Source organism: Dreissena polymorpha, chromosome 3 (assembly GCF_020536995.1).
Source record: "Dreissena polymorpha isolate Duluth1 chromosome 3, UMN_Dpol_1.0, whole genome shotgun sequence".
NCBI classification, from domain to species: domain Eukaryota; kingdom Metazoa; phylum Mollusca; class Bivalvia; order Myida; family Dreissenidae; genus Dreissena; species Dreissena polymorpha.
In genome coordinates, this window is record NC_068357.1 from 50,984,400 (window position 1) to 50,995,536 (window position 11,137).

Here is an 11,137-nt window from a genome sequence, read left to right on the forward strand (position 1 = left end):
AATTGTGCGCCGGCCAGTGCATTAAGAACATCAAAGTCGTGTTTCTTTTTTATTCATCATCGCAAAAATAACGAAGGCGGACACAGGCTTCCCAAGACATTCTTTATTTCGTTTGTCTTCACGCAGCTTCATCGCTTCGACGTAAAACTGATCTCCCTCATGGTTGTGACTAGTGGTTGAGTTTATTGTCGTCATATTTATGTCCGTGACAACAGCGCCCTTACAAGACTTTGCCGCGCGTTGAGAACATTTCCAGCGTATAGTCGATTTTGACGTTTTCTTCTTAGTGTAGACGAAGCCATTAAGCGCGAGTCTTCACTTCCATTTCGGATGAATGCCTTTACACAAACAAATTGCTTTTTATATGTTGCAGATTCACAGTATGATATTTTGAGCAAATGTTGTCAGCATTGAGTGATTTTTTCGGATTAATGAATGCAACATTGTGTGAAGCAAATACATTTGTCGGCGTTTAATTGCTTTTAATTGATTATGTGGTTAAACTATTAAAACTCAAAGTAGTTGTAGATTCACAGTTTGCTATTTTGAGTATATTTTGCGGATTAATGAATGCAACAATGTGTGAAGCAATTACATTTGTTGGTGTTTAATTGCTTTCACGGGAGGGTTTTTGTCCGCAGTTGCAGATTCACAGTTTGCTATTTTGATATATATTATTGTATGACATTAACTAGTTAATTGTTATGATTAGCTGATTAGTGGGCCTAAATAACCGAATCATTGACATATTTGACAATACAGTATGCTTTATATATTGTCTGCAAAAATGCAATTGAAAACGTTACAGTCAAAATTAAATAAAATAAGTAATTAAGACACATTAGTTACATGCTAACGAATTGTTAGTTGTTAACAGAATTTTTTTTCATTTTCGCAAAGTTTTCAGAAACTTCCCGGAAAGCACGTTTTTTTTTTTGCATGAATGAGCGTATAACGCGATAAAACGTTGCACTGTATCGTTTTGCATTCAATCTAAATTTAAATTCACTTGTCTATAAATGGCCTCATTTTATGTTTTAACTGATGTTGTTATCATATTGGATTATCGGATATATATGCACATTAGAAAGCGATATGTTTGCAGTTAATGGATACACATTTTCTTTCAATTTCACACCCCTGAAAACACAATACACACAATGGGTAATTTTGTCGGATTAATAAATGCAACACTAAGTGTAAAATTTCTTTTACGGGAGGGTTTTTGTCCGCCTCTGTTTTTTCATGTAAGGGTTTTTGTCCTCCCCCGTTTTTTTCATGGGAGGGTTTTTGTCCGCCCATGTTTATTCATGGGAGGGTTTTCGTCCGCCCCCTATTAAAATGACGGGAGGGTTTTTATCCGGGAGGGGTTTTGTCCGTATTCCCCTGTTCGGATCAATGATCCTGAATCACATTTTGATAATTTGTATTCGCAGTCATCACAGACATCTGAGGTTCGTAATAATGTCAATTAATAATTAGTTTGTTTAACAATCTCCAAACAATGTCAATTATTAATAAGTGTGTTTAATTATTTCCAAACAGCCTGATTTTTATGTGATAGGAGTTACATATTTACATTGGCTTGAAAAAAAATCCTCAATTCTTGTGATATAGTTTTTATTCTTTATTTTCTGTTTCTATACATGGGAAAACTTTCTATTTTTTTATGCTCCCAAAGGGTTGCATATTATAGTTTTTGAACTGTCCATCAGTTCATCCGTCTGTCAGTCTGTTAGTCTGTTCGAAAACTTTAAAATTGGTCATAACTTTAGCAATATTGAAGATAGCAACTTGATAATTGGCATGCATGTGTATCTTACGGAGCTGCACATTTTGAGTGGTGAAAGGTCAAGGTCAAGGCTATCCTTCAAGGTCAAATGTCAAATATATGCTTCAACGTGGCGCAGCAGGGGGCATTGTGTTTTTCTGAAAAATGCAAAATGTTCATCATTTCAGACGGTTGTATTTTGGCCAACAGAACATATGGGGTTCACTGTCAAACCACAGGGAAAGGACAAAAGTGTTAGGGCCTCTGTTGTGTGTCTCAGTTCATATTGTAATTCATTTAAATAATGTTACTTTTAAATTGCAGACTACATCTTGCTGCTTTGCATTCCGTGGCAAATGCAAACCGCAAGCAGGCTGAGACCAGACAGGGGGAAAAAAGATACAGACTCTCCTATCCTAAGTACAAGGCTGGACACCATGTGGTTAAAGCAGTTAAAGAGAATTGCACTTATGGTAATGTATTCATAATGAATTTTATTGTATAAATAATAACCACAGATAGCAATATTGAATTATCTTGTTGAAGAATTTTGTTTTTGCACATAAAAAATACATTACCGCTTACAGAAATCACCTGAACTTGTCCAATATGTTGAAACAAAATTTAGAAATTATGAATCTAAAATCTGGTGATTATTCTGAATGTAAAACAACATTAAATGTATTTGCATTTTGAACTTGTTGAGTTTTTAGAATAAGCTTGATACAAGTCTCTTTTTCTGAACAGATAGTGAAATTATCTAAGATATCAAAATAAATACATGAGTTTACATGCAATCTTTTATCAAAATGTTTGGTTTCTTAAAGCAATAGATTTCTGTAATACATGGTAGAAGACAACAGTACAAAAACATTCATTGTTTATTATTCTCTTATAAGAAGGAACAATTTATCAATAATTATAATTTATTTTAATATAACTTTCAGACTATGTTGATGAACTAATGGCAGAGCTGCTTAGGATGAAAGAGGAGTACAAGAGCGATGCCAATGCAAGGGCTGCCTCTGGCAACATTCTGTTTTCACCGCCACCCCTGTCTTCATCTGCAAACAGAATCCTGAAGTCAGAGGCTGTGCAGAACCATCGTTCGCGATTTAATTAGCGAACAGGGATGGAAATTAGTGGTTGCCCGTTTTGTTGTATAGTTATCTATTACTTTTAAAGAAAGTATTGGTTACACATGACACTACATGTACATAGTACTGGGCGCGTTAAGGCTTACGATGGGAAACCAAAAAACTATAGATGGTTGTCCATGTGGGAAACCAACTGTAAAACGTTAGTTTCCATCACTGGCGAAGCAAAATCCAATGTATGAGTCGGACGGAAATCTCTGGCGAATGGCTGCCACAGCGCTTGACAGAAGAGGTCGTCGGTCCTTCCTGCTCAGACGGTGCCAAATCCAACGAGCCAGTCTTCTATATGCAATGTATCTGTATACTCTGAAGTTATAAATGTATAAGGATACCATTATGATAAATATTAGTATGTTTAGTAAAACAAAGGTACTTTTCAACCTGACAATTACACAAGCCATGCTGTAGCAGATTCTTACTTAAGTTTACAGTTTAACAAACTTATTCAGCTTGAATATAATATTATATAATATATATTTTACTGAAAATATGTCAGAAATCAGATTTTGTAAGCAACTTCACATCATGTTGTAGCAGGTTGTTATTGTAGTGTACTTTTGAAAAAATTAAACAGCTTGTATTTATATTTTTATTTCAAATGTTGAAAAATAATAATGAACTGGCATTTGTAAGTAACCAAAAATCATTGTGTAGCAAATTGATACTTCATTTTACAATTAGATAACCCAGTCATCTTGTATACACGCGTATTTTAATGTTGATTAAAATTGTTGTCTTTTTTATGTTATTTTTATTATTTGTATCAAAACATATTTACAGTATGAAATACAAATGACAAGTTCACACAAAACATTGTGTTATTTAATGTCTACAGTGTATTTTCTTTACAAACAATCTGTCCTGGTTTCATAAACATTTTTAATAATTAATGACAACTTACTCATGTATTGGATCTTCATCACCGATGGGACCATTTACATCAAGGAACTCATAAAACGAAACTTCAATGACATCAGGATGGAGAAAGTTAGCTTTGAAGCCAGTATGCTCAGTTATGCACTTTACCCCTGCCTCGTCCATCCTTTCCATCAGCTCTGGGTATTCTGTGCAGCATTTGCACTCAATCTGCACACGATATGGTGTGCAACATGAACATGCACACCTGAAAATAAAAGAAATACGTCGAATTGCAATACAAACATTCCTTCCTAATCAGAACAGGTTCAAGTATCCGTTCTAATTTATAATAATTAGACCATACAACCTAGTCATATTCAACAAGCTTGTACTGTAGAATAACAATCAAAGAATAATTTTATTTTGTTTTTTGCCGACACCTGCATGTAACAAAATTATATATTTACCAATCCGTATTCCCAACACGATGGTCGTCTTGGGCATCGGCAAAATTTTCCTCGCTGTCTGAGTCAGAATCAGAAAAATCTGATTGACTGTCACTAAATTCTGGCTCATACATATACGGTTGAACGGAAAACTCATCGTAATCGCTATCATCTTCCATTTTTTAACATTTTTTTAACTAAAGTTGCAAGATATAATACATCCGAAGCCATTTATAATGCCGGCTCGTAATTGAGTCGTTATTGAGTGCCTGTGACGTCACTTCCGGTTTGAATGAAAATGGCGAGAACATCGGAATGTGTGAAAAAACGCGACTTTGTTCTTTTCGTTCTCGCTAATAACACCGTATTTGAAATGAAGTGATGTGCGAAATAGTTAAGATATGCACTAAATTCGATAAATAAAGGTGTTTTACGGGTTTTTAAAACCGTGGCAGGTGAACTTTAAGATTTAATGCTGTTGTGTTCAATATCTGCAATAAAATACCAAAACAAACCAAATAGACATGCAAGTAAGGCTTATGTGAGGTGGGGAAAGAATGAATTTGTTAGATATTTTCACTCTAAGCAATTTTGAGAATGTCTTTTTTGTGTGTGTTTTTTTTTATCGGCCCAAAAATGTCAATTTCAAAGCAAAAAAAAAATTTCATCCAAAACAATAAACAAATTAGTCAAAATGAGAGATCAAAGATATTTTGAAGTGTAGAAATCAATAAGCTTCCAATAACTTGTTATTTCACACCAATAAAAGTGTGAAATCTTGAAAGCGCCTTGTCGATCGGTCCCCATTTATTTACCAGCCGCCAATGATATATTCTAGCATATTATGTCATGGGTGCCTTTAAACTGCAGCAGATGGTCAATATGCATTGCCAGCTCTCATTTACAGGTTCAAGAGAATACACAATTTCATATTTTGGGCACAAAATAAGTACTTTAGGCTATTTTTATGGTGGCAATCTGGTCAAAATGGGAGTTTGTAACCAAGCGAAAGCAAAAAAATGGGAGGTTTAAGCTGGAAGGAAAAGTTGAAATGAACAAAATACACATATGTAGGCAAGCATTATAAGCTTAGCAATGAGGTTCCATGTAGTAACAGGGTTAGAAAGGCAGTTCAGATCAATGCAGGTGTCTTTAAAGGGGTTTCTAGTACTTCTTTTGTGGACACAGCTTCCTGCAGAATTCTCAACACAACACATATCATTGATTCATGTCACCTTTCTTTGCAAAGACAATCGAATAAGGACAAAACTGCCCTTAAATAACTGAATGAGAGAAGCATGTACCAAATAAAAAAAAACAAGTTGCTGAAAGTGCCACATTTTGTCAAAAAGATCCCTCTAAGGTAAATGATGAAGGGACACTTGCTACAACAATCCTATGTTTAAGTAAGGCGTGACATCCTTTTAAGCCGGAACCATGAATATAAGCATATTGTGAGAAAGCAATACCAAAAACAAGCTAATTGTAGGGTTACAAATAGCAAATCAACTCAGCTGTACTGCATTCATGCTCAGGAACAAGGATAAACCTGTTAAATGCAAACTTCAGCTGCCCACAAAGCACGAGCTTTACGTGTCAGGACGCGGAACTATCAATACAAACTGCACGGAGAATTACACGACGGCAAGGGTTTGAGTGACCACAAACATGATTTTGACAGTCTTTCACACCTAAAACATAATAAATATGCTTATTTGCTTGTGTACATGATAATAAAATGATATTATTACCTGTTTTGCCATCAACAACCCTTATCCAGTGGCCCTGTTGACAATGATCATGCAGTCTTTATGAATGACATCTCCAGTTGTAAAGACACACCTCCGCATTGGACCAATGAAATCACTCGTTTGTTTAAAATGTCAGTTGAAATGTATGAAAACAAAGGTTTCAAACGGCGCTGGACAGTTAGTCTTGATGTATAATGTAACGACAAGAACGGTAATAATATTTTTTCATACGTTTTATTGAATTATGGTATCGAGGTACATAAACTTTGCAGGGAAGATGCCCTTTACTCCGTGAAGATTTCAGTCTTAAAGACTGAATGATCATTGTCAACTGGGTCATGCGAGTTGTGTATCGTGTTATTTCTTAAAAGTTGACCCAGCATTTGTAAATATATTGCAAGACATATACATTTCCAGAAAGGAAATTTATTTCTGCGTTGAATAAGACCGAGATCATGAAAATCGCTGCACAATTGATGAAGATATGGCTGTTCAAAGCGATGCACCCCGTTTGGGAGTGATTTTGAGTTGCATACCTTGTTATATATATAAATTTGATAGTGAATTTTTTTTCCATAAAATTTAATTTTTCGTTATAATACGATTATTTATCATTCAAAATGATGTTTTCACTAATTAATATCATAGCCACACGCTAACCACCTGTGTTTGGGAACATAGCCGAGAGAAATGTGGAATGGTGTAATTTTGAACATGTACAGTCAAGTTACCATTACCGGATCATTACCCATAGCGGATCTCTTTGATGTTCAAGACTGCATATCGCGATAAATAGTTGTCATTTTAAGATGATATTTTGCACACAGCATCTTCAAGGCCTGTTCTTTAAGAGGCATTGATTGAGTCGTAATCTGAGCTACTCTTTGTCAAACATTTCGGTATGTTTTACTGACATGTATGGTTGTTACTGATTGAGTCGTGGGTTCGGTTTGATTCGTGGGTATAGAAATCGCGTAAAATCTCGCGATAGAACGTTCGCACATGATGCAGTTCGTTACGGAAAAATGTTTTGACACGGTCACCATTTATTTCCCATCAAAAATGCGTCAAAAACAAGTAAATAGTGTAATTCATCATAACTTGATAGGTCCTTATGAAATATTTCCTCATTGGTCATATAGTGTTTCAAACTAACACAACATCGTTTATTTAGGAGTATTTACCATGCTACATCGTCTGTTGACATTTTTTCGCAAGAAATTAATCTGTCCTGCAAGGTCACTTTAAAGCCTTTTTATCGAATGCAAATCTTGAAATTCTGGCAGCCAATCAGAACCCACGAATCAACCGGAAGCTTATTTTCATGATGGTAGTTTGACACTATCAACACAGTCGATTATTTTGATGTTTGAAGACGATAAACATTTGGAAAAAAGCAACAAATCTTAAAGAAGAAAGGTTAATAATTATTTTCATAATGATTCATGGTCATATATTTATAAAATATTTGTGATGTAACAACTTTATGAAAATTACCCACGGCTCAACCAGACTAAAGCATATATACGACTGTGTTGACTTCCGTCTCGTTTCCAAATCGATGTTGAACATTTTTCGCGGCCACATGCAATAACTCTGTTGGAAAGTGAGAAATTTACGCATTAGTTTAAAGGCCATTTAGTAGTCTTTCTGCCTGCAAAAGTCCATTTCAATTTTGATTTATGTTTAAGATTTTGCAACACCTTAAATAAAATGAAGAATTAGGGCAATAACGGATCAAGCGTGATAATATGCGTATTGATAATATATAATATTAAAATATATGCAAATCTTGTTGATTCTTACAATAAATTATCTCAATCTAAATGTTTTATTTATGGTCCGTGTTCACTATCGATGATTAGATATGATTCAAACAATTGACATGGTTTATAAGATGCCCATATCGTTTCGATCTATTTATGATTCTCAACAGATAATTCACACAAGAACACCATGCGTTAAGTGTAGATACAAGATCACATATAGAAAACAATTAATAACAAAAACAATGAATATAATTTATAACTGGCAATGAAACTTGGTCATTGTAAACAACACAGTTCATGTTTCGACAGTTGAAATAGCGTGCTAGATGCCCCCTGAGTGGTTTGGATCACGTGATCCGTAATGGCTACAACTGATCCGTTAATGCATGAATTCTGCGGCGAAAAAAAGGTATCACAAATACATTTTGCCTGCGTTTAAAAAAAGACTATGTGCTAAATCAGTAAGCAAAGGTAATATTTAATCAAACTGGTGTAAAACATTTGTTGCTTATCACCAGAACAACTTAATTACGCTACTGATCCGGTAATGGTAACTTGACTGTAGTGCTTAGTTTCCATTTGACAATAAACCAGCAAATGTGAACGCAGCAGCTCGTTTTATGTTGAAAGCAATCTTTTGATTTCAGTAGTGATTTAATTGTATAGAAAATTGAAATTAATGGTCACTGAAAACAGCCAAATATTTAGGAAAACATACAAAACTTACTCACCATGTAGAATTTTCCGTGCATTTTTTTAACTATCGCTCCTAGCACCACCTCGGAAATAGCATTGTTAATTAATGCATCTCAAAAAAGAGGTGGCACCCTGTTTTACGGCCATGTATTAAGAGATCGGCCGTAGAAATTTACTGTGATAGCGTTAGTTACATTTGTTATTGTCTTGTAGCATTTACACATTTATTTCACTGGTAACTCACTAACTGCATGTATTTAGTGGGGATAGTGGTCTTTTGGTATGATGCGGTAGGAATTGAGTTGTCCCTGGCTCAAATCTGGCTCAGGCCACAAGATATTTCTGAGCGAAAAGGTTTTCCCACGCCTACTCGTCTCCACCCAGGCCTTAAGATGAAATAAGTCAATGTGCTGTGGCTGCATACTGCGCAGAGTGTAAACCGACGACTTACATCCCAGTGATCGTGGCTGGGGTGTAAATGTGCAAGACAGCTGAAGATGTTGCATAGTATCAATATCAGACTAAAAACCAATATTTAACCTTTTTTTCAGCTAATGCCTACTGCGCCAAGTGAAAACAGACGGCATATGTCCCAGTGATCTGAGAGTTAATGTGAATGTCTGAAGATGTCTACATGTTATCAATATCAGACTATAAACCGATCTTTAACCTTTTTTTCAGCCTACAATGCGTGTTCCTTCTGCGGTTATTTGAAATCAGCGATTTTTATGAAACACACAGGAAATCCATTCTTCCATCACTATGACTCTTATTTCCGTAAGTGTTATTTTGTATATTGTCAACTCCCTACTGACAAGCATACCTAACCTTGTCGTAATTGTATTTCAGACAAGAACGCCTGTTCATTCTGCGGCAAGCAGTTCCCATCGAAAGCCTCTCTGGAGATGCATGTGAGGGTCCACACTGGAGATAAGCCATTCCAGTGCAAGATGTGCAGCAAGTGCTTCACACAGAAGGCCTCCATGAAGTCACACATGTTCAGTGTGCATAAATCACTGGACTTTTGGATTGAAGAAACAGTGATTACTGACATTTTCAGGGGTCATTAGTTGCTGGACTTTTAAATTTGAAACCCAGTGATTACTTTTGTAATCCATGAAGTAGCACATGTTAAGCGTTCATAAATCACTGGACTTTTGAATTAAAAGGCCAGTAGTTACTGACATGTTCAGCATTCATAAAATCACGTCACTTTTGAATTGAAGAACCAATGATTACTTTTTTGCTTCACATAGAAGTTCTCCGTGAAGTCACACATGTAATCTTTTGAATATAATTACTTTTTTAAAACAGTCCAGGGCTGATATTCACAAAAGGTAAATCTTACCTTGTACTTTAAGGAAAATTTCAGATCAAGTTCTCTGTTTCGTTCTGCTTACACAATATTAAAATAATTCTCAATGTAATTTTCCTTGTTTAAAACATGTTAATGTTAAAATACCTAAAAATAAATTAGCTAGAGACTTAAGGAATTTCATTTATTTAAGGATTTCCCTAGGTTTTCCTTAAGGAGGCGAGCCCTGTCAATACGGCCCAGGGCTTATTTTCTTTATGTAAGGATTTTGTTAAAAAGCATGTTCCCCTTAAAAATGGCTAACAAATAATGTTTATTTAACAAATGATCACAGACCAGAATTTGTTATCTCCACTTATGAAAATTGTTTCCCCAAATTTCCCAAAAATAAGTTTAATTGTAAATTTAAGGCCTCATCCTGAAGATTTGAAAAAAGACACTTCTCTTTAAGAAATTAATGAAGTTGATTATTAAATAAGAAGTGTGTTAGTTTAGTTTTACATACATTCAGCTTTATTTTAGTTTAAGAAATAGTTTACTAAGTAGAAAAACTGTTTGTAGTTGTTTTGATGAATAAATAATTGCATACAATTTTGTTTTGCTATTTTTATTTTTTTTCAGAAAAAATGTCATGTATGTAGGGATTTTTTCCCCAATTTATATACATGTGCATGTACAATTTTTAATTTTTCACAAAATATCAGTTCACTTATATATTGAAGTGTTTCCAATTTATATAAATGTACATTTTTTAACTTTTCAGATAAATTTCACGTCTGCCTGGTGTGTAACAAGGTGTTCCCGTCCGCCTCGAAGCTAGAAACTCACATGCGGATCCATACCGGAGAGAAGCCGTTCGAGTGCCCGGAGTGCGGGAAACGCTTCAACAAGAAGAGTAGCATGAAGTCCCACGCGTTTGTGGTGCACACGAGGATTTAAAGTGCGATGTAATTTAGCCTTGCTCATGGAAAAAGAAGGAGATTGAAAGTACGATGTAATTGTTGAAATTGTGCAGTCAGCACAGGTAAATCGGGCACGACACTTTATGCTTTTATTTTATTTTTGGTTAAAGCTTTAATCACTGAGCATTGAGCGCGAAAAAAGATATAGTTTACCCAGCGTAATGTGTGGGGTACATATACAAGTGATGTGTCGAGCACATGATTGGTTTAAAGTACAATGTAGTTGAGCCGTCCTCTGGGAAAACTGGTTTTCAATGGTTCAGCTTCGCTTTTGGAAAACTGGGTTAAATGCAGGTTCCTACAGTGTTGTCCCAGATTATCCTGTGCATATTGACAGGCTTATCAGGGATGACACTTTCCACTTGAATTGTATTTTTCGTTTAAAGGAAGTGTCATGTAAGCAAAAATCCGG

General features: G+C 35.2%; 1 protein-coding gene across 1 annotated transcript in view; it reads left to right on the forward strand.

Moving 5' to 3' along the window:
- Positions 1-10,931, forward strand: part of LOC127872223 (zinc finger protein 665-like) — a 29,609-nt gene extending 18,678 nt beyond the window's left edge. Inside the window, exons 4-7 of the mRNA XM_052415552.1 lie at positions 2,096-2,244; positions 2,719-2,877; positions 9,298-9,450; positions 10,527-10,931. Of these exons, the coding sequence (XP_052271512.1) occupies positions 2,096-2,244; positions 2,719-2,877; positions 9,298-9,450; positions 10,527-10,702 (637 nt within the window). The 3' untranslated portion in view covers positions 10,703-10,931. The remainder of the gene's footprint in view (positions 1-2,095; positions 2,245-2,718; positions 2,878-9,297; positions 9,451-10,526) is intronic.
- The last annotated feature ends 206 nt before the right edge of the window (positions 10,932-11,137 follow it).